Source organism: Cervus canadensis, chromosome 8, assembly GCF_019320065.1.
Source record: "Cervus canadensis isolate Bull #8, Minnesota chromosome 8, ASM1932006v1, whole genome shotgun sequence".
Classification (NCBI taxonomy): Eukaryota; Metazoa; Chordata; class Mammalia; order Artiodactyla; family Cervidae; genus Cervus; species Cervus canadensis.
Genome location: NC_057393.1, coordinates 32715517 through 32739308, shown reverse-complemented (window position 1 = coordinate 32739308; position 23792 = coordinate 32715517). Strand labels below are relative to the sequence as shown.

Here is a 23792-nt window from a genome sequence, read left to right as displayed (position 1 = left end):
CTTAAGTCTTGGACTCTCTCCAGCTGATTTATTATTTTGAACTCAAATGCCCAAACTGTTGGGCTTATGTGGATGTCCTACACAGATGGCAGGAGTTAAGAGTAAGGTTGGTTCCTTAAAAAGAGATGGACGTGGCCCAGTGGCTCAAAAATAGACAAGGCGGGAAACGTCACCTTCCATCAGAGCCAGTAAGTAACTAAAGCCATTTCCCCTTCCAGAGTCTTCATTACAAAGAGCAAGAAATTAGATCCATTACCCGGATGGAGAGAACTGCAAGATGAGATTTCCTCTCCAAGTTTCTAAACATTTGCAAAGATGAGAATGTTCAACTTCACTTCCTGGACGTTTTAGGACAGAAACAAACAACCAGAAAGTCCCCAAAACGTCAAGCACACAGGCCTTTTCTCCACATCTTGTGTGGTTAGGGGGAGAGGTATCCCAGGATTCAGAAATGGGGTGTCAGGCTCTGCACCCCCACATCAGAGAGGATGCAAAAGGATGGGAGAATGTGTGTGTGCCTGTGTGTGTGTCCCGCTAAGTACTTCCTTCACTACACAGCTAATCCGATTAGCAGCTTTAGGAAACTCTGCAATGTTAATTCAAGGGCCCCATTCATAGAACAGCTTGGCTCTTGCCTGCCCAGAACTCCCATTCTTCTCACTGCACATAAAATGCTCACAGAAAGACGTTCTCTCCCTGAAGAATGCACTCTTGCCTCCTTAACCCCACACATATCCAAGAGGCTGCTGCCGCTTCTCATGGTGGGGGGAATGGGACTGTCTGAAAATGGGCAGCGGGGAAGAACAGTACTCTCTCCATCTCAAGCACAAAATCAGGTTGATATTAACAGCACTGTCAACCCAGGTGGCCTCTGAAACCAGCATCTGTGCTGAGTAAAGGGTGTCATGAATCTCCCTAGTCGTAGGGCCCTGGGTAAGTTGTTGGTTGTCTATGGACCTTCATTTCTTTTTCTGTAGTATGGGGACTTGGAGCAGAGGGCATAGCTGGGACAGAAGACTGGAAGGAAGGACACTGGGGGTCTATACAGACACGATGCCATAGTGTTTCGCTGGAGGGTGAAGAGAGGGAAGGGAATGAATGTGTGGGCTGTGGATAAAGCATCGAGGACCTATGGCACCAGATAAGGAATGTTTCTGATAAGGGATGGGGAGCCATGGAAGGGTTTTAAAAAGCCGTGCATCAGCTTTCTCGGGCTGCCATGACAAGTTACCACAGAGTCGGCGGCTTACAAACAGGTATCTATTCTCTCCCAGTTCCGAAGGACAGCACTCAGAAATCAAGGGGTCAGCAGGGTTATGCTCCTCTGCTCTAGGCTCTAGGGGAGAAACCTTCCTCGCCTCGTCCTAGCTTGTGGTGATTAAGTGATTAAGTGGAAGTCACTCAGTCATGTCTGACTCTTTGTGACCCCATGGACTACACAGTCCATGGAATTCTCCACGCCAGAATACTGGAGTGGGTAGCTGTTCCCTTCTCCAGGGGATCTTCCCAATCCAGGGATCAAACCCAGGTCTCCCACATTGCAGGCGGATTCTTTACCAGCTGAGCCACTAGGGAAGCCCAAGAATTCTGAAGTGGGTAGCCTATCCCTTCTCCAGTGGATTTTCCCAACCCAGGAATCGAACTGGGGTCTCCTGCATTGCAGGTGGATTCTTTACCAGCTGAGCTACCTCTCCGCAATCCATGCTGTCCCTTGGCTTGTAGCTACATCGCTCTTCACATGGTCTTTCTCTCTGTGTCTTTCTGTGTCCTCTCCTCTTCTTATAAAGATCCTAGTCACTGGACTCAGGGCCCCCCAAATCAAGGATGATCTCAAGATCCTTAACTAGATCTTAGATCTGCAAGGACTCTTTTCAAATAGGGTTGTATTCTGGGGTTTGGACAGATATAAATCTAGGGGAACACTTTTCAATCTAGTACATTGGTTGCAAGGTCAGGTCCAGGAAGATCACCTGGAAGCAGGATGGGGAAGCAGAAACTGGAGGCAGGGAGACTGATCTGATCAGAAAGAATTACCAATACCCTAAGATCCTAAGTGACCAGCAAGGGGGCTCCCTTCTGGGGACCCAGAGCCCTCAGTGGCTATTTTTGGGGCCAGCCCAGCACACTAAGTGGGTTCTCAGATTCACCTAGGGATAAGGTCTTGGCTCACTTCCTGGTCCAAAAAGACTCCAGCTCCTTTCCCAGGGCCAGCAAAGGCATGGCTACATGCGCCCCTGTTGGTTTGCATTCCTTCCTTCTGGCAACATGGCAGACAGGTTGGTACCACAGAGGACACAGCCTGGGAGATGGGAAGCCTTGGGTTCTAGTCCTGACTCTGCAACTGGCTGAATTTGGGACACAGGGCACATCTAGAAAATGAGGCAGACCAGGTCATTTCTAGAACAAGGACACTGTTTCATTCAGCAACCGGGAAAGTAGCTCCAAGTTCATAGGAGAGACCAGGGAAAGGAGGTATCTGGGGCCACAGTGCATCCCATCCCCCTCCAGGGATTTAGCTCTGTTCCCACCCTACCCTCCCAAAAACCCAGGGCTAATTACCCAAACTTGGAAATGAGATAACCAATATCTAAGAATACATCCTTTCACACATTTGGAAGTACAAAGAGCGGATAAAGGTGTGGTTCCTTTAAAATTTTTTTTTTTTTAACCAAAGCAAACGTTTAAAGATCTATGCAGAGTGTTGTTCACAGTAGCAATGTCTCTAACAGAAAAAAAAAAAAATTACAGAAAAGAAGAAAAACAGCCGTCAGGTCCATCTGTATAGATTAATTCGATAAATGGTAGCAGAGTTGTACATGAAATGTGATCAACCTCAAAATACCACATTAAAAGATGTCCATGATATGGTGTTAAAGATGCAGGTTACACAAGAGGTTGTTAAGAGAAAGTCCTTTTATGTTTAAAAAATATCTGCACATGACCTGAGTGCAGTAAGGCTGGAAGGGATCCAGCAAACAGATCATGATGGGGACCCCTGGGGCCGGGATAAAAGGGGATTTTCACTTTATACTTTTTACAGTTTTGAGCTATTGGACTTTTTTTTTTTTTTTAACAACCAGTGGTATTAGTTTAATCAGCAAAAACAATTTAAAATATTCCCATTATGAAAATAAAATAACTTTTAGATAGATGCAAAGTCCTATAGGCCCTCAGAGAAAAGTAATCAAGATAAAAATAACCTTGCATAAAAACACACCAGAAAAACTATATATCTCTAGCTTGGGAAGGAGGAAATATCAGGAAGGTTTATGTTTCAAAGGCCTCATGCCTGAGCCCCTAAAGTTCCCTCCTGCACATAACAAATGTCCATCATCCTCTACTTTAACCTTGAACCCACCTAGGTCAGTGTTCTTTCTACAAATACTACTGCTAATAATGAGGAAGAACAGGAAGAGTTGATGTTTATTGAGCATTTCTTATGTGCCAGGCACTGTGCTCAGCACTTTGCATGTATTCTTTCCTTTGGTCCTCACAACATCACTCCAAGGTAAGGATTATTACTCTACCCATTTAACAGATGAAGATACTGAGGCCCAGCTCAAGGATTCAAGTCCAGACAGTCCGAGGTCAAAGCTGGTGATGGTGACCAGTGCTTTGACTACACTCCTGAGAGCAATGCCCTGTGGGAGCTCTTCACCCCTAAGGCCCGTGGGAGATGATCCAGGGCCTGCCAGTCTCCATCTACCTCTTCCTTCTCTTGTCTCCAACCTCCTAGATACAAAAGTGCTGGGGATCCAAAGTCGAACCTGTGTGGACTCTGTTTTCTCTCAGCTCACAGCGGAGAAGGAACGAGAAGACAGATACTCAGGTTTTCAGAGCATGAGGCTCACCACGGCAGCCTTAGGAGAGCACCATGAAGGAGTCAGAGGCAGGGCTGCTAGGCTTCCCTTCCCTGCACATCCTTGAGGCAACCTCCCAGACAGGCGACTCTCGGGCAGCTAGTCATTCAGCTGGCATGGTGGCTGGCCACAGCCCAGCCTCTTTTTGAGGTCTCTTACTTAAATTTGCAAGCCTGGGTCCCCATGCTGTGCCATGGCAGATCCCCCAAGGACAGCAGGAGGATTGCTGACAGGAGCCACCCTGAGCATTCGTGATGATGATGCTGTGCAGGTCTGGAGGTGTGAGTGGGGTCCCCAAGCTGGAAAGACCAAGACCCAGAGGTCTCCATGGGTCCCGCATGGTCACCTCTGCCGGCTTTCCAAGTCAACATGTACCCACACAGTTGTAAACTGGTGCAACCACTTGGGAAATCTGACTGCATCTCCTAATAACTTACAAATACCCTGTGACCCAGCAATTCCACTCCTGGGTACATAAACAGAAATGAGTGCTTCTGTCCACAGAAAGGTAGACACAAGACTGTGAGTCGTAGTTTCAGTTATCATATCCCTAAACTGTCAAATGTCCAAATGGCTCTCAATGGAATAATGAATAAAGCAGGGTATTTTCATGCAGGAGAACACAGCACAAGAACCAAAGAGGACAAACCAGAGCTTCACACACAACATGGGGGAAATTCCACAGTCACAAAACTGAGGAGGAGGAGACACAAACACACACTGCATGGGTCCATTCGTGTCGGTAAAATGCATCCATGTGGAGAGAGGTCAGACGAATGGCTGCCGTGCTGGCTGGGAGGGGGCATGAGAGGGAGTCTCGGGGTTCTGGAAATATTCCATCCCTTGGTCTGGGTGGTGGCCACGTGAACTGGACACAGAAAAGTACGTCATACAGCATGTCTGAGCTATGTGAAGTTCACTGATTTTTTGTTTGTGTTGCACAGCTCATGGGATCTCAGTTCCCTAACCAGGGATTGAACCCGGGTCATAGCAAGGTTCACTAGTTTTAAGTACTAAAATAATATAACAAAAGTGAAGTGAGTGACAGTTGCTCAGTTGTGTCCAACGCTTTGCAACCCCGTGGACTATACAGTCCGTGGAATTCTCCAGGCCAGAATACTGGAGTGGGTAGCCATACCCTTCTCCAGGAGATCTTCCCAACCCAGGCATCAAACCCAGGTCTCCCATATTGCAGGCAGATTCTTTACCAGCTGAGCCACAAGGGAAGCCCAAAAATACTGGAGTGGGTAGCCATTCCCCTCTCCAGCAGATCTTCCCGACCCAGGAATTGAACCAGGGTCTCCTGCATTGCAGGTGGATTCTTTACAAGCTGAGCTACCAGGGAAGCCCAATATAGCAAAGAAGAAAATTTAAAAAAATTAATCACACAAAACTTACAATCTGATCGACTTCTCTAGGACACCAGTAAGAATCTGGCGGGGGGCGCGGATGGGGGGCATATATGATGAGCTGGAATGACAGAATTATGAAGAGATGCTTCCTTTGGTTGGAGTTCAATTATGATGTAATTTACATACCATGTAAATAACAGTGTGAGAAATAATTTGGATTCCGAAATCCCATTTAAAATTCAAATGGACTTTTCAAACCATACAGGAGAAGTCCCTTCAAATCCAAAGAAGTGAAAATCATAAAGTCGGACACCAAAAGAAGCTCATTCCTCCCTCCTCCCGGCCACTGGCGATGAGGACCTCTGACCTCCTGACAACCTTTGCTCTCTTGCCTTCCCCTCCGCCCTACATCCTGTGTGGAGCTTGGCCTAGTCCTTGCAGCTGCTCATGTTCCCCATGAGCCATGGCAGTTGCCCCCCATTCTGCTGAGCACAGTCCTACTGCCCCCCCACACATAAAGAGGGAGCAGACCTTGGACAAGAAGGGAGCTTATCACCAATTCAGTGGAGGTTGCCATCCCATTTCCCACCCCAAGAATGACCCCTCCCTCAGTATGGAATGTCTTTCTCAACCCTTCGACTCCTTCTCCAATCTGGGAATCCCGTCCACCTCCCCAGGACCCCCGCCTCTGGGAAGCCTTTCTGACTCCCCGCCCCCAGCAATGGGAGCAGTGCTTCTCAGTGTCCCCCCTCCCCCTGTGCTTCCTGGGACCTCTACCTCTAACTCTTCATTCGTTTTGCATCTATTTCCTCCACGAGCTGGTGAACCTTTAAGAGACACCTCAGTCTATACCATCTCAGGATTCGGCACTAGACCTGGCACAAAATGAACACTCAGTAGAGGTTTCAATTAATAATTGAGTGAGTGAGTGAATGAGTGAACTCGGACCACACCCAGAAATATGAATACAATGTATTCTCCTTCCCTCCTAAATGAATACAGATCCCAGGGCCTTTGGTGCCAGGAGAAGCTGAAATGGAGAATTGGTAAATTAGTTCTAGCAGAATCTTTGAGCTGTGCAAGGCACTCAGGGGTGGGGGGCTTTGGGGATGTTCTTGGATGCCACCAAGTTCATCAGCAGAGGGGAAGGGTGGTCCTGACAACCCCTCTTCCACCATCACCACCAGCGAGCAGCATGATAGGGCTGCCCAAGCATCTAGCCAGGAACCCAGCAAGCTCAGGGCAGCAGATGGGATGTGGAGAGCAGCGATGGAGGGGACTCCATCAAGCTCCCCCAGCCACAGATGAGGGAATTACATTTCTATTCAGAAACATTAGGCAGGACTCCTGCAGCCCACAGAGGAAAGCCCCAGCTCTTTGGGGCCGTAGACACCAGGTACCATGAGAGCTGCCTCCACTCTGGGCACACTCCCACCCACCCTGTCAACAGGCACCTTGATCATCTACCCCAACTTCTCCAGGTGCATCTATCTTCAATAGCTCCCCAAAGAGCCACCATCCAGTGACCCACAACTTCCTCTGTTCCCTAAGTCAGCCCCTTTTATACTCCCTGTCTCTGCACACAGTCTCTCCTCTGGCTGAAATGTCTCTTCTTGATTCTTCACCTAAGGAACTCCTATTCATCCTTCAAGACACAAGGCAAGAGTGTTCATCCCCATGATGACCTTCTTGGCCCCACTGCTCTTGATTCGTTGTAACACTTGCCCTGAGGAATTACAGTTTATCTATCTACGCTTCAGTTTCATTCCGCTGGATTGGGTGCCTTAGTGATTACCTCTGTCATTGCCTGAGAACATGCCACGTGCCAGGCACCAGGTTAGCCCAGTCCTTTTGGAGTAACTCCTCCTAACCCCCATTGACGGGTGTGCCGGTTTCATCCTCATTTTAGAGACAGGAAGACTGAACTTTGAGATGTCAGTGAGCTCGTCCAGGTCTAAACTCTGTCTGCCTGGCAAGAAAGCTCTCCTTGAAGGCGGAGGCCACATGTTACTCCTCTTTCTCTTACCAGCACTGCATTAGACCCATGAGAGGTGCTAAAGAGGGAAGTATGCAGCATCATAACACAGTAGCAGGATCATCAGTTATGCAAGATGAATGTTCTGGAGATCTGCTGTATCACATCGTGCTTGCAGTTTCCAGTACTGTGTTGTACATTTAACATTTTGTTAAGACAATAGATCTCACGTTAAGTGTTCTTACCACAATTTTTTAAAGCCTCAAAAGAAAGGAAGGGAGGGCGGGTAGAGGGGTCACAGGCAGCACAGAAAGTGTAGCATCTGGCACACAGGAGCCTTGGTCACTGTCAGCCACACAGCCTATCATCTCCCAAAACGCAGAACCCTGGGCTTCTTTCTGAAAATGGAGATTCCACAGAAGGGAGGCGTCTGAGTACAGTGGGCAGGGAGGTGAGGAGAACTCAGGAAACCAGTCTCATTACTGCTTACCCCAAGGTGAAGGCACGGAAGGAGGGTGGGAGAGCGTTATACGCCTCGTCAGTGTTTCCTGGCCCGGGGGGGATTTCCACCTGGTTTGTAGGCCAAGCAAGTACACAATACCCCTGCTCCCTCGCCATCTCCCCCCACAAGCATCTTCCCACTACTGATCAGCACCACTGCCCTCGTGGAGCCTCTCCAGGAATCCCCTCCATTTGGGAAGCGCTAGACCCCGAGGCTGGAGTCCTGAGAACCCATGTTGAGTTCAAGTCTCTGAGCTCAGGGTTGAACCTTTGGATAAAGAGGCAGATGGAGGCCTTCTTAGAAGGACAGGCAAACTTCAGCTTCCCAGCCTGCAATGGAGAAGGTGTGGTCCCTCTGGTTTTCCACTGACAGGTGGGCCCTGGACCAACAGGCCAGATACCAATGATCTGTGGTCAATATCTACCCGTGTCCGAGTCCCCAGCCCTTCCCTCCACGGAGGGGGTGGAGGGGACCCCGTACTTACCTGTGCTGTGTCCCATGTCCTCCACTGACTGCTTGACCCAGTCATGGGCTTTGTCGATGTGAAATAACTTCAGGTCCTCTTCATCTAAGGCAATGTCTCCCCAAAAGACAGCTGGGAAGGGAAAATAGAAGTGTATCAATTTAAGCTGGAGATCAAAGAATGAATTTACTAGTGGCCCAGAGGGTATTGGAAAAGGGTACTGGAAAAGATAGTCCATCCAATCAAATTTCTCCCTGAGCCTAAGAGATAGGACTGGTAGAGAGAGAACAACAGATAATAAATCTGTGCATCAAAGCCACAGGGCTGGGGCCAACTGCACTGAAGATTAAAGGCCTAGGTCAGGAAAATGCAAAACCAGAGTGAAATATTGTCTCACGTCTGTTAGAATGGCTGTTATCAAAAACACGAGGAAAGGAAGTGTTGGCAAAGATGTGGAGAAAAAGAAACCTTTGTGGGGACTTCCCTGGTGGTCCAGTGGCTTAGACTCTGAGCTACCAGTGCAGGGGTCCTGGGTTTGATCCCCAGTCAGGGAACTAGATCCCATATGCTGCAACTAAGACCCAGCACAGCCAAATAAATAAATATTTAAAAAAAAGAAAGAAAGAAACCTTTGTGCACTGTTGGTGTGGATGTAAATTGGTACAGCTCCTATGGAAAACAGGCTTCCCTGGTGGCTCAGTGGTAAAGAACCCGCCATCCAATGCTGAGGACACAGGTTCAATCCCTGGATCAGGAAGATTGTCTGGAGAAAGAAATGCCAACCCACTCCAGTATGCTTGCCTGGGAAATCCCACTGAAAAAGGAGCCTGGCAGGCTACAGTCTATGGGGTTGCAAAAGAATTGGACATGACTTAGTGACTAAACAACAAAAACTATGGAAAACAATATGGTGGTTTCCCCTCAAAATGAAAAATAGAACTACTATGTGACCTAGTAGTTCCACTTCTGAGTACTTATATAAAGAAAATGAAAACACTGATCTGAAACAATATCTGTATCTCCACATTCACTGCCGCATTATTTACAATAGCCAAGATACGGAAACAACGTGTCAGCCATGAAAAAAGAACAAAATCTTGCCAGCTGCAACAACATGGATGAATGTTGAGGGCATTAGGCTAAGTGAAAAAAGTCTGACAGACAAAGACAAACATCACATGAGATCACGTGATCTCTTTTACATGCAGAATATATATATTCCACATGAAAGCTTATATGTATATAAGCTTATATATACATACATGGTTGCCAGAGGCAGGGAGTGGGGTAGGTGTGGGAGAAATAGGTAAATTATTTTTATTGTTTTTATTTTGTTGTTGTTTAAATAAGTTGAATTTAAACAAAAAAGAATCGAGCAATTCATAGTGGGAATGAAAAGAAATGGAGAGAATCTGGAAAATCAGGAACTTCAGGAGTTGGAAGAGCCAGCCTATTCTTATCACTAAACAGTAAAAGAAAAACTGAGAAGGCCTTTGAGTAACAAAAGAGTGATTAAACTCAGGCTCATGGTGCAGAGAACTGGGAACCCTCATTCAATGCCAGCAGGGATATAAAATGGTATACTCCCTATGGAAGGTTTCTGGCATTTTCCTACAAAGTTAAATTTATCACAAGAGCTAGCAATTTCACTCCTAGAGATCTTCACAAAGGAAATGAAAATATAGGTCCACATAAAGACTTGTACTCAAATGTTAACAGCAGCCTTATTCATGTGCTGTGCCTATTCACTCAGTTGTGCCCAACTCTTTGCAACCTCATGGACTGCACCCCGCCAGGCTCTAGGAGCCTTATTAATAATTGCCCCAAACTTGAACACAACCTAAACGTCTATCATCTGTTGAATGGATAAACAAAATGTGGTCTATCTATATGATGGAAAACTATCTAGCAATTAAAAAGAACAAACTTAAAAAAGAAAGAAGTCTTGACACACGCTACAATACGTGATTCTAAAAAACATCATGCTAAGTGAAAGAAACCCGATGCAGAAGACTACATCTTATACGATTCCATTTATATGAAGCATCTAGAAAGGCAAATTTATAGAGCTAGAAAGAATAGTGATTGCTTATGGCTGGGGGTGTGGATGAGATCAGACTATAAGTTGCCATGAAGGAATTTTTCCAGGTAGTAGAAATGTTCTAAAACTGGACTGTGGTGATGGTTTGCACAACTACCGATTTGCTTAAAATTTTGAAATTTACACTTATTTTCACCTTGTTGAAATGTGTAACAAAGTTGGCTCAGCCAAAGATGGTTTCCAGCTGAGGGTCCTGAGCCCCTCCCACTTTCCTGAAGATTTAGCTCAAGTCCACAATACACTGCCATCTTTTCCTCAAAGGAAAAACATCCTTGTCATTGATGGCATTCACAGTGTAGTCAGGAGCACTCCTCACATCTGAGAGCACAGAAGCAAGAGGGCGGAAGGCAATGGAGTATATTAATAGGACCTGGGAAGACTTCAACAAGCCAAGGAAGTAGCACAATGATGTTCAAGCTTTTGTGCCCACATATTCCCAAAATAATTTTTCAAATATTTTATTTATTTATTATTTTTTGACTGTGTTAGGTCTTAGTTGGGGCATGTGGGATCTAATTCCCTGAAAGTGAAAGTGAAGTCACTCAATTGTGTCCGACTCTTTGTGACCCCGTGAACTGTAGCCCACCAGGCTCCTCCGTCCATGGGATTCTCCAGGCAAGAATGCTGGAGTGGGTTGCCATTTCCTTCTCCCAGGGATCTTCCCAACCCAGGGATTGAACCCATGTCTCCCGCATTGTAGGCAGACGTTTTAACCTCTGAGCCACCAGGGAAGCCCTAATTCCCTGACCAGGTATCAAATCCAGGCCCCTTGCATTGGGAGCATGGAGTCTTAGCCACTGGACCAGAGGGAAGTCCCCCAAAATAATTTTTAAAAAGCCACATATCCTTATGTATATTGTAAGCCTAACATTAAAGAATTTCCCCCATGAGTTTAAATACATTTTAAATTTTGTTCACAAAAAGTAAAAAAAAAAAATAGTGACCATTTTATACAATGAAGATTGACTATAATTATAATAAATGTTTCAGAATGTGATTTGGTAAAATAGATTTAGCCATCTTATTGAATAGCACATGCTACATCAGAAAGAAAACAAGGAAATATTCATCTTGGGTTTTATCCACATATCTTGAAATAATGAAAGTCCAGCAACCATATCAGTTATACTTAAAAGAATCACTGTCGTTAACTTAACTCTATTTAAGTTGTTTTGAATTCAAAACATTCCACTAAGCACCATGCATCCCCCTAAACAGAAATTCATACAGATAGGAAAAGACAGGAGAATGCCAGGTCTAAGATGCCTTGTTGTTTTTAGTCATGTTCAACTCTTTGCGACCCCTGGATGGTAGCCTGCCAGGCTCCTCTGTCCATGGGACTCTCCAGGCAAGAATACTGGAGTGGGCTGCCATTTCCTTTTCTAAGATACCTTGACTCGTCAACAGAGGAGGCTGCTCTGTGACCAGTCATTTCTCATTTTCCCTTTAGTGCTCAGAGGGTTTTGTCTCCCAGGATGAGTGACAAGTGATGCTCTCTTCAGTAAAACTGGGGAGGGACCACCATGACCAGGGCATCCTCCAGCAGTTTTAATACAGAATCTTGTGTGGAAGCTTTAGAATCTGGATATTCATTCCCTTAAATTCTCTGCACAGTGCACCCCTGCCCTCTGGTACCCCTGCACACACCAGTTTGCAAACCAGAGAGTAACTGAGGTCAGGGCAAGGGAGATTCCTAAGTCAGAGGGCTGCCGAGAAACTCCTCCTAGGCTTCCTTAGCCCGCCTTGGTCTCCATCTGGTATCCTGCCCTTCAATGCCCAGCACTCAGGAGTCCTCCTGACTTCAAAGGGAAGGAGTCCCAGGCTGCTTCCCACATAAGGAATTCTTCCTGAAAGCACTCCCAGCCTGCCTGTGTTGTATTGTTCACCTGGGGAGGTAGGTTGATTAAAAACATGTAATTTTAAGCCAGAGGAATCCTGGGTTCAAATCCTATTGTGGCCATTTGATAGCTGTGTGACCTTCAACAAATCATTTGAACTCACTGAGCCTCAGTTTCCTCATCTTGAAATAGAATTACCTACCTTGCAGAGTTGGCAAGAACTAAATGAGGTAAGTGTGTTAGTTTAAACACTCAGTATGACAGGTCCTGGCCCTCAGGGAGCAGTCAGCGAAGAGTCGTGTCACTCTAATTTTCACTGGGTTCTCTGTCTTTCTCCTACTCTGCCCTGTCTTCATCCAGAAGCCCCTGCCCTGTGAAGCTCACTCAGCTCCCAACAGCCATATCTCTGCATGAAAGTATTCCTCCCACTCCTGAAACATGCCTGCCTTTATCTGCATTCCTTTAGGAAAAAACAGTCCCAACCAGACCACATCAACCAGACCACAGGAGCTAAATTTTGTCTGTGCATCTACCTAACAAATATTTACTGAGCCCATAAATGCAAGGGTGGGGGTAGAGGAAGTGAAGCTGGGGGTGTGGGGAGGAAAAGTATTTTCTATAATGCTTTACAATTAATATTGGATTGTCCATATGCAATAATTCTTGACCTTTCTCATTCCCATTTTATAGATGAAGAAACTGAGATTCCAAGAAGAGAATGACTTGTTTGGGGTCACACAGCCAGCAAGTGGCAGAGCCAGAACAACCAAACCCAGGCTTTTTTCAGTTCCCACATTTCCTTCCTCAGCTTCCCGTTCTACCAGATTTCCAAGTGCCTTGAGGACAGGCTCCAGTTGTACACATATTTCATATAGCAAATCTCATTTTATATACACTAAGAAAAGTAATCATATAGATGCTCTGGCTAAGAGTGGAGGTACTGAATGAGATAAACTGTCCAAGCTGTGCCTGTGTAACCGTGAGCAAGCAACCTCTCTGAATCTCAGTTTCCTCATCTTTCACATGAGAATAAATAATTATAATAGCTTCCCCACAAGGTTGTTGTGAGCATCAGGTGAGATACTGTGAGTAAAGCTGGCACCAGGCATCACTGGGTAAATATAAGATGCTCAGCTGAGCTGCACCTTCAGACATGAAGATCCTCAGCAATGGCTCCCATTAATGGTGATGGACAGTGAGATCAAGAGAGGCTGTAACAGGTATGACCCCTCCCACCTCCACAAGGCGGTCATTGACTTACTGCTAGCACCCAGCCCAAGGCAGCCCTTACCCACAGCCCCACAGAAGGGGCTGACCCAGCCTGCCCCTGGGAGCACACACTGGGAAGACCACAGGGTTTGCCACTGGACTGTCCATCTCAGGACCCAGAAAGCCCCCTCCCACACCCAGCCTAGCCTCCTATCCTGTGGTCCTGGAGGGTCCCTGACACCACGTCTGATCTCACACACTGCCCTTCTGTCTATGCTGTCTCAGAATCCTAAAGGCAGCTCCTTTGTCCCTCAAGGAGATCCAACCAGTCCATCCTAAAGGAAATCAGTCCTGAATGTTCATTGGAAGGACTGATGCTGAAGCTGAAACTCTAATACTTTGGCCACCTGATGTGAAGAACTGACTCACTGGAAAAGACCTGATGCTGGGAAAGATGGAAGGCAGGAGGAGAAGGGGACAACAGAGGATGAGATAGTTGGATGGCACCACCGACTCAATGGTCTTGAGTTTGAGCAAACTCCGGGAGTTGATGATGGACAAGGAAGCCTGGCATGCTGCAGTCCATGGGGTTGCAAAGAGTCGGACACAACTGAGCGACTGAACTTGTCCCTCAAAGACACAGTCCAAGAAGGCTGCTGCCCGTCACCTAGATGCCTCTCCTAGAATGATTCACCAGCACTGCACTGGGCTCTGGAAGCTCCCCAACATCAGGCTTCAGACCAGAGTAACTGGTACCCCAGAACAGAGGTCCAGAATCAGGTTGTCATCTCCAGTCCTACCCTGATCCCGTTCCATAGACATGAGCATGTTGTGGAGAGAGGCTGAGTGATTTGTTCAAAGTCCCTGAACTAGGCATTTCACAGAGCCAAGGCTCCAGTCCAGGACAATTCTCATCATGCTGTCATCTGAACTAGTACAGTAGAATCCGTCCACACGCATCTGGGAGCCAAGAGTGAAAATCCCAATGCCAAAGGGGGAAGACATGGGCTTTGGATATTCAAAACAAGCCTGAGGCAACAGTGGGGAGCCATCACCCCAGACTCCAACAACAATGTGCATGCTCTTCTGCACATAGTTCCTTCAGCGATCTCAACCAATGCCCCATAGGAGAACATAAGAATGCTCAGGAGTCAGCTTGGAGGCAGATGTTGTCACTCTGGGATTCCCCAGAGGTCACAACTTCATGTCAACACAGAATCTACTGTGGCTTTATGGCTCCTCCTCCGGCAGAAAGGCACGATAAAGAGCAGACTGAGGAAGGAAGGCAGGATGTAAACATTTACTGAGCCAAGCACACAGGATGGGCTCTGTTTGCAAGAAAAGGATGCCACCAGAGCCTCCAGCCAGGCTCCCATCCTCAGAGGCGGGCTCCATCTGACTGCAGGGACTCTGAGGGCTGCATCCATGGAGTTACAGAGAGAGTCTATTTCTGAAACAGCCTGTCCTCTGAACTAGACAAAACCTCTGTCTCCTGTTTTTTTCCAAGATAACTCTTGCGGGTCTCTCCTGAATGGACTGGAGGGTCCTTTTGTTCCAGAAGAGTTGCAGGATGTTCTACCACACCTGAGCCATTCTGAGTCCTAAGGCCAGGCCATTCTACTAGAACTTCTCCTCTACAGTCTCATCACATTCAGTTGCTCAGTCATGGCCAACTCTTTGTAACCCCATGGAGTAGCTCTCCAGGCTCCTCTGTCCATGGTGTTTCCCAGGCAAGAATACTGGAGTGGGTTGCCATTTCCTTCTCCAGGGGATCTTCCTGACCCAGGGATTGTACCTCATCTTCTGCACTGGCAGGCAGATTCTTTACCATTTGAGCCACCAGGGGTCTCATCACAACAGAAGTTAATTAACTTCTATCTTCGAAGTTTCATGAAAGCAAGGACTGTCTGCCTGCCCTGTAGGTCCATCCTCAGCACAGAGAGCAGGAAACATATGTTGAATGAAAGCCTTGAGGAACTTCAGAAGACTGTCTTCTGGCCTGAGTCTCTATACCCGAAGATGAAATCTGAGGCCCAGAAAGAGCTTCTTAACCCTCCTTTAGGGGTTTTTTTAATATATGAAATAGAAAGAAGTACATATTCTCCTATAGGGATGGTCACTATGTCTCTATCCAACAGACTAAGGCTTGTCAGAAAATGAAGACAGGCCATTAGCTCTTAACCCTATAGGAGATCGTCACCAAGCCACTCTCAAGATGAGCAAAAAGTATTATGCACAAAACTCATGTTGAATAACTACCCACCATAAAACCAGGACCCAGGGTACCACTAGAAGGTCTGTTAATGTGGGTAGAGATTTTTGTCTACTTTATTTTGCTACAAATATCCCTAGTGCCCAGAACGATGTCTGACATCGAGAATATGCTCACAAAATATTTATTGATAAATTAATGAAAGGCAAGTGTGTTCCAAATTCTATTTATGTAAGTTCAATGCCCAAAGCCAGGCTAAATTATTCCTCAGCCACCTGCCTGGAAAGTAACCAGATCTCCTTCCTTTTGAAACAACAGGCATACCTGAAAACATTAAACTGGTGAATTTTCAATAGATAGTGAGTCTTGTTTCCTGCATGCATTCTGCCATTGTGGCCTCAGGGAGGGAAGAAGGCAAAGGCTACTTCAGGGAAGGAGTTGGATATGACCTGGGGAGCCCCCATCAGTAGAAGGGTGAGAAGGAAGCCTTCCACGTCAGAGGATAGGAATGGGCCATGTGGTGTGAGGGAGCCTGTGCACACAAGGCTCTTAGGCAATTCTCCAAGGTATAGCCCAGGGCGGCTGCAAGTCTAGAAGAAGCCACCCATCCACCACACATAGGGGCAATGGGACAGTGGGAGTGCAGGGCAATGTCCAGAGACGTGGGCCAAGGGTGCTTCCAAATCTGGTCCCCAGCAGCTGGTGTCTGGGACTCTGGGTGCTCCCACATGCCTAGGGAGGATGCAGGGGTGTCAAGAAGGCCAGCGGAACAGCAGAGGCCTGAGGTCAACAGGACAGGCCACAGAGGATGATTGACGACCAAAGCCAAAGGATTGAGAGTATGGCCTTCACCAGCGAGATCAGCATGTCAGGCTGAAATGCCAGAGCTAAGCAGATACCCCTCGGTATTTTATATTATTTTAATTAATTTAAATTGCCACATGTGGCTAATCGCTATAAGTATACAATATGTGCATGCCTGCATGCATGTTCAGTTGCTCCAGTTGTGTCTGACTCTTTGTGACCCTATGGACTGTAGCCCGCCAGGTCTCTGTCCATGGGATTCTCTAGGCAAGAATACTGGAGTGGGTTGCCATGCCCTTCTCCAGAGGATCTTCCCAGCCCAGAGACTGAACCCACGTCTCCTGTGTCTCTTGCATTGCAGGCAGTGTCTTCACTACTGAGCCACCAAGGAAGCCCAAGTAAACAATATAAATAATATAAAATAAAATATTGTATAATATACAATGTAATAATATAAAATAATAAATTCTGTTTAAAATAGCAGCAAAAAAGGATCATATGTCTAGGAAAAACCTTGACACAAATAGTAGTACTATGTTGGGACTTCCATGGTCTTGTGGTTAGAACTCCAAACTTCCAATGCAGGGGTTACAGGTTCAATCCTTGGTCAGGGAATCCTACAGGCTGAAGGGTGAAGCCAAAAAAAAAAGTAGTACCATGCTGACATTGTAAAATTCTACTAAAACCTATAAAAAGTGACATGAAAGGGAAGACATACTCTGTTTCTGAAATAATGTGTAGGTTTAACATATTTTAATCAAAAGTCCAATAAATTTTTTCCTGTTATTTACAAAAGAATATTAAAGTTCATCTGCATAATTAGGTGATAAAAATGAAGGAGGAAAGTACCAAAGGATGACTGGCCTCCTCTAACATGAAAATACGCTATAAATCTTTGACAAACCTGCAACATGGAATAGTCTGGAAGCAATCCCTAGTCTATATAAGAAAATGTATATATGACAAAAGAGGTCTCACAAATTTGTGGAAAGAGGGGGATTAATCAACATCAGTGAATTACATGGAGACAATGAGTTAGCTCTTTGAGGAAAAGTCAAGTTGGTTTTGAACCTCTCACCAAAATAAATCACAAATAAATAATTGAAATCAACATATCAGCTGAACAGTATTTAGAATCTAATGAGCTAAGTCTACACATTCAAAACACACAGCTACTGAATGGTTACCAAAAGGCAAGACCCATCAGCCTCCTAAGAGAAGACTCTTGAAGGAAGGATTCCTACCACTTGGGTAACTTTCTTCTTCCACCACTGACCCCTGGCTACTGGCAACCCACTCCAGTATTCTTGCCTGGAGAATCCCCACAGTCAGAGGAGCCTGGCAGGCTACAGTCCAAGGAGTCACAAAGAGTTGGACATGAGCGACTGAGCACACACACGCTAGACGGGCAGTATTGACCTCATCTTGAATCTTGACAGAAACACCCACTCCCAGGGCCTGTTCCAAAGCTGCTGAATCAGAAGCTGCATGTTAACAGGATCCCTAGGTGGAGCGTGTGCACAGTGAAGTCTGAGAAGCACTGACTCAAGGCCCCAGAGGCTTTGCATCCAGCAACCACGCCCCTGGGGCCGCGGGCTCTCCTCTACACCTCTGAGCCTGTCATGGCTGTAAGGAAAAGGTCAAGTAGAGTAATTCTTCACAGAAATGTATAACATGGGTGTATAGGCCATAGGAAAGATCTAAAATGTACACCAGTGAAAACGCTATCTTTTTGGCTAACAAACACATGAAAAGATGCTCAACATCACTCATTATCAGAGAAATGCAAATCAAAGCCACAATGACGTACCATCCCACGTCAATCGGAATGGCTGCTATCCAAAAGTCTACAAGCAATAAATGCTGGAGAGGGTGTGGAGAAAAGGGAACCCTCTTACACTGTTGGTGGGAATGCAAACTAGTACAGCCACCATGGAGAACAGTGTGGAGATTCCTTAAAAAACTGGAACCAGAACTGCCATACGATCCAGCAATCCCACTGCTAGGCATACACACCGAGGAAACCAGAATTGAAAGAGACACGTGTACCCCAATGTTCATCACAGCACTGTTTACAATAGCTAGGACATGGAAGCAACCTAGATGTCCATCAGCAAATCAAAGGATAAGAAAACTGTGGTACATATACACAATGGAATATTACTCAGCTATTAAGAGGAATGCATTTGAATCAGTTCTAATGAGGTGGATGAAACTGGAGCCTATTATACAGAGTGAAGTAAGTCAGAAAGAAAAACACCAATACAGTATATTAACGCATATATATGGAATTTAGAAAGCTGGTAACGATGACCCTATATGTGAGACAGCAAAAGAGACACAGAGATAAAGAACAGACTTTTGGACTCTGTGGGAGAAGGCGAGGGTGGGATGATTTGAGAGAACAGCATTGAAACATGTATATTACCATATATGAAATAGATCACCAGTCCAGGTTAGAACATGAGACAGGGTGCTCAGAGCCAGTGCACTGGGACGACCCTGAAGGATGGGATGGGGAGGAAGGTGGGAGAGGGGTTCAGGATGAGGGACACACGTACACCCATGCCTGATTCATGTCAATGTATGGCAAAAACCACTACAATATTGTAAAGTAATTAGCCTCCAATTAAAATAAATTAATTATTTTTTTTAAAAAAAAGAAAATGCCATCTTTTCCAGTCCAGGCTAACCCCAATGGACCTCCAACCTGCAATTCAGGGAGTTGTCACCTGGTGGTGGTATTTGGTTATGAAGCTCTGGACACTGACTATCAGGAATAAATTATGAAATACAATAGGAAAACTGCTTTTCAGAAATCAAAAATAGAAACCTTGAAAGTAGTCAAATAAAAATTAAAAGCTATTATATAATAAAATTGAAAATAAAAAAGGAGGCATTTTAAAGAAATACTTTCTAATGATGTATAATCAAGGAAGTGCTGATATTTAACAATTGGCTAGGGGAGAGGAAAGTCTTATTTCTCTGGTACAAATACGCCCACCGTGGCTGACTTCATGGTCACAGAACATGGAGATGAGGATACGTCTACATTCAGCTCTCACAATCAGGTAAGAGCCAGCTTCAGCACATTTCTGTAATAACAATCAGTCAGTTCATTTCAATTGCTCAGTCGTGTCTGATTCTGCGACCCCATGGACTGCAGTACTCAGGCCTCCCTGTCCATCACCAACTCCCAGAGTTTACTCAAACTCATGTCCATTGAGTCAGTGATGCCATCCAGCCATCTCATCCTCTGTCGTCCCCTTCTGCTCCCGCCTTCAATCTTTCCCAGCATTAGGGTCTTTTCAAATGAATCAGCTCTTCCCATCAGGTGGCCAAAGTATTGGAGTTTCAGCTTCAGCATCAGTCCTTCCAATGAACATTCAGGACTGATTTCCTTTAGGATGGACTGGTTGGATCTCCTTGCAGTTCAAGGGACTCTCAAGAGTCTTCTCCAACACCACAGTTCAAAAGCATCAATTCTTCGGCACTCAGCTTTCTTTATAGTCCAGCTCTCACATCCATACATGACTACTGGAAAAACCATAGCCTTAACTAGATGGACCCTTGTTGGCAAAGTAATGTCTCTGCTTTTTAATATGCTGTCTAGGTAATAAATAACTGTAAAGTCTCTCAGTTTCTACAGTTATGTCATGTTCCCCATCTGATTCCATGAGCCTGATTCTCAAGGCTGCAAAGGATGACCATGACCTAACCCTTGCAGGGCAAGTCCCATCACAGAATGTCCCATCTCAGGGTCCCCATAGCACAGCATTTTGACTGAAGCACACAGAACTCTGTCCCAGGGATCAGGATAAGTGCCTCCTATACATTAACTTCAAAGGAAGGCCCAGAGAGGAGGTAGGAATTGGCCAAGGTCATGTAGGCACGATGAGGCTTCATGGGTGTTTTAAGTAAAAAATGCCTCCCTGATTCCCAAATCACAGCCCCTCCACCAAGTCAACATCTCCCAAAGTTTCACATTCTAAGACGTTAATAAGAAATACTATTGTAAACAAGCAGACCCTACGAGGCTTTCTCAGAATAGACCCCCACCCATGTCCTTCACCTGCCTTTTGTCTGTAGAAAAACTTTAGTCAAAGTATAAATTTCATCAGAGATGTGAGAAAAGGCAGAAAGAAAGGAAAACAGTCAAGCAAGACAAAATAATCTTTAGCCATTAAACAAAGTCAAGGACCTTTAGTTCTTCCTCAAGGACTATAGATAATATTCTGAACCACGTCCTTTGAGTTGTTTTGCAGATACTGAAATCCCCACCAGGAGGAAGATGTTCACTGTATGCCGCCCACAAGCACGTAGACCCCAGACCAGTTGGAACCAGAAGGTTGATGATGCTGACTCCCAATTACATCACCACCAACCAATCAGAAGAATGTTCATGAGCTAATCAGGCCCGCTCCTTGAACACTGAGACTCCTCACTACCCCTCCAGGGTGAGACACACAGTCTTGAAGGTATTAGCCAGGTATGGCCGCCTTTGCCTGGCAAAACAATAAAACTTTTTAAGATTTATTTTTATTGAAGTATTGTGAAATTGCAATTTTGTGTTAATTACTGCTTTTCCATTATGGTTTATCACAGGAAATTGAATATAGTTCCCTGCACTATACAGTAGGACCTTATTGTTTATCCACTCTATATATACCAGTTTGCATCCAATCCTCTCCCACCCGCTTCCTCCTTGACAACCACCAGTCTATTCTCTACGTCCCTGATTCTGTTTCTGTTTCATAGATAGGTTCTTTTATGTTTTTTGGCCACACTGCATTGCTTGCAGGATCTTAGTTCTCTGATCAGGAATCACACCCAGATCCCTGGCAGTGAAAGCACTAAGTCCTAACCACTGAGTCGCCATGAAATTTCAAACTATTTCTTTCTACTTCACCCAAAATTCATCCCCAAGATTTAAGCCAGCACTGGTCAAATTTCAGCAACACTATTTAAGCTGCTTTCTTAATTTGCAGATATAGCAAAACAGAAAAAGATAGACATAGAGAACAAATTGGTGGTTACCAGTGGAAAGAGAGAATGGGGGAAGGCAAGATAGGTGTAGGGAATTAACAGGTACAAACTACAATGTATAAAATAAATAAGCTACAAGGATATATTGTACAGCACAGGGAATACAGTCAAATTTTATATCTACAAATGGAGTATAACTTCAAAAATTGTCAATAATTATGTTGTACACCTGAAACATAATATTGTCAATCAATTATACCTCAATAAAGAAAATAAAGTAAAACAAATAAAATAAGATGAACTGCTTTCTTTACTGCAGTACTTCTCAGAGCCTTCTGTTTTTGTTATTCAGTCTCTCGGTCATGTCTGACTCTTTGCTACCCCATGGACTGCAGCACGCCAGGCTTCTCTGTCCTTCACCATCTCCTGGAGCTTGCTCAAACTCATGTCTATTGAGTCGGGGATGTCATCCAACCATCTCATCCTCTGTCGTCCCCTTCTCTTCCTGCCTTCAGTCTTTCCCAGATCAGGGTCTTTTCTAATGAGCCAGTTCTTCACATCAGGTGGCCAAAGTATTGGAGCTTCAGCTTCAGTATCAGTCCTTCCAATGAATATTCAAGGTTGACTTCCTTTAGAATTGACTGGTTTGATCTCCTTGCAGTCCAAGGCACTCTTAAGAGTCTTCTCCAACACCACAGTTCGAAAGCATCGATTCTGCAGTGCTCAGCCTTCTTTACGGTCCAACTCTCACATTTATACATGACTACTGGAAAAACCATAGCTTTGACTATACCTTTGTTTGACTATACTGGGTGCAGCACTATACTAGACCTTTGTTGGAAAAGTAATGTCTCTGCTTTTTAATATGCTGTCTAGGTTTGTCATAGCTTTTCTTCCAAGGAGCAAGCTTCCCAAAATTATCACAACTCTCCAAGAGAAAGAGAATACAACATTTGCCAATGTGGTTGCCCTGGAATTCCTTCTCACCGAATCTTCCATCCTAGGGAACACCTGTGGAGACTGCTGCACTGCTCAGCAATCATCCTAGGACCGGAAGGGGCTACTGGGTCCAACCCACCATGTGATGCCTGAGTGGCCTCTCCTCACACCCCTCCTCCTGTGACAGGGAGCTCAAGATCTGTTTCTTCCAAACCTAGTGTTCCAATTGTTCTCTGTGGACCAAGAGAAAAGAAAGGGACTGACAACCTTTTTTTTTTTTTTTTTTTTTTGGCCTTGCTGCGTGGCATATAGGATCTTAATTCCCTGACCAGGGATTGAACCTGCACTCCCGGCAGTGAAAGCATGGAGTCATAACCACTGGACTGCCAAGACAGTCCCAGGACTGATGCTTCCTGAGCACCAGCCACATACCCAGCTCTCCACACTCTTCTAACCCTCACAACCGCAACTCTGTGCCATCAGCATCACCGTGCTCTTTCTCCAGATGAGGAAAGTCGGCTGAGAGAGATTAGGCAACATGTTCCAGGCCACATCTCAGTTCTAACTCCCATCTTTGCCGTGAAGTGACCCCTGCTGCTCAGGCAGGGATGGCAGTGTGGAGAGGAGGAGGGACGAACTCAGCCTCGGGGGTGGGCTGAGTCTGAGACAGGCCTCACAGAAGGGGTGACACTTGAATAGGAGGGTGACAGGTAGGCAGAAGTCTGGCAAGTGGATAACAAGGGGAAAAGGGCATGCTGGTCAAAGAGTCAGCATGTGCAAAGACCCTGAGGGGAGAAACAGCGAGGCACTGTCAGGGCAAGAGCAGAAGGGTCCAGGTGAGAGGGCCTGGCTGAAGTGATGGCCAGTCATGTGGACCGTCAACAAGAGTGAGATAGGAGATAAAGCTGCAGGAACTCTGAGCCTGGGCAGGGGGGAGAGGAAGGCTCAGACACAGGGAATGGAGCTCCAGCGCTATTAGAACACCCAAGGTGGAGCCGGGCACAGGAGTCCCTCACTGGGTGCAGCACTTCACAGTCTGCATCCCCTCCACCACACATTCTTCCCCACCCCCGCACCCTGCTGAGGGCAAGGACCTTCAGTGCTAGGACCTTCTGCAGTCACAAATATGGAACCAGTGAGTGAATGAACACTCCTCGCCCAAGTCCCAGGAAAAGGCAGGGCACAGATCACCAGCTCCATTTCACGGGGAAAGCCAGGCTCAGGGGAGTTCACAACATGCCTGTTAGCTTACAACTGTGAGAAAGGGGGAACGCAGACCTCTCAGCTCTGAACTTGGAGCCCGGTTCACTGCCTCATACGGGACCTATTTTTAGAACTGGGATGCAAGGTGGGAGCTGATCTCATGGGTCAGCGGTTAAGAGCTCTGTTCCCAGAGGAGATGCTGGCCGGTCTGGACTGGGCAGTCTGGTGGGGGTGAATGGAGGGGACATAGAGCAGAAGAGGCTAGCCAGAGGGTCCTTCACAACCCTCTCCCCAGTGGTCCCCCTGAAATCCAGAGAGTCTCGAGGGAGGATTCTGGGGATGTTAAGT

General features: G+C 45.9%; 1 protein-coding gene across 2 annotated transcripts in view; it reads right to left on the bottom strand.

The window, feature by feature from the left end:
- TLL2 (tolloid like 2) overlaps window positions 1-23792 on the bottom strand; it is a 136383-nt gene that overhangs the window by 93025 nt on the left and 19566 nt on the right. For both annotated transcript variants that reach the window (XM_043475679.1, XM_043475680.1), the window contains exon 2: window positions 8174-8284. In XM_043475679.1, the coding sequence (XP_043331614.1) occupies window positions 8174-8284 (111 nt within the window). The remainder of the gene's footprint in view (window positions 1-8173; window positions 8285-23792) is intronic.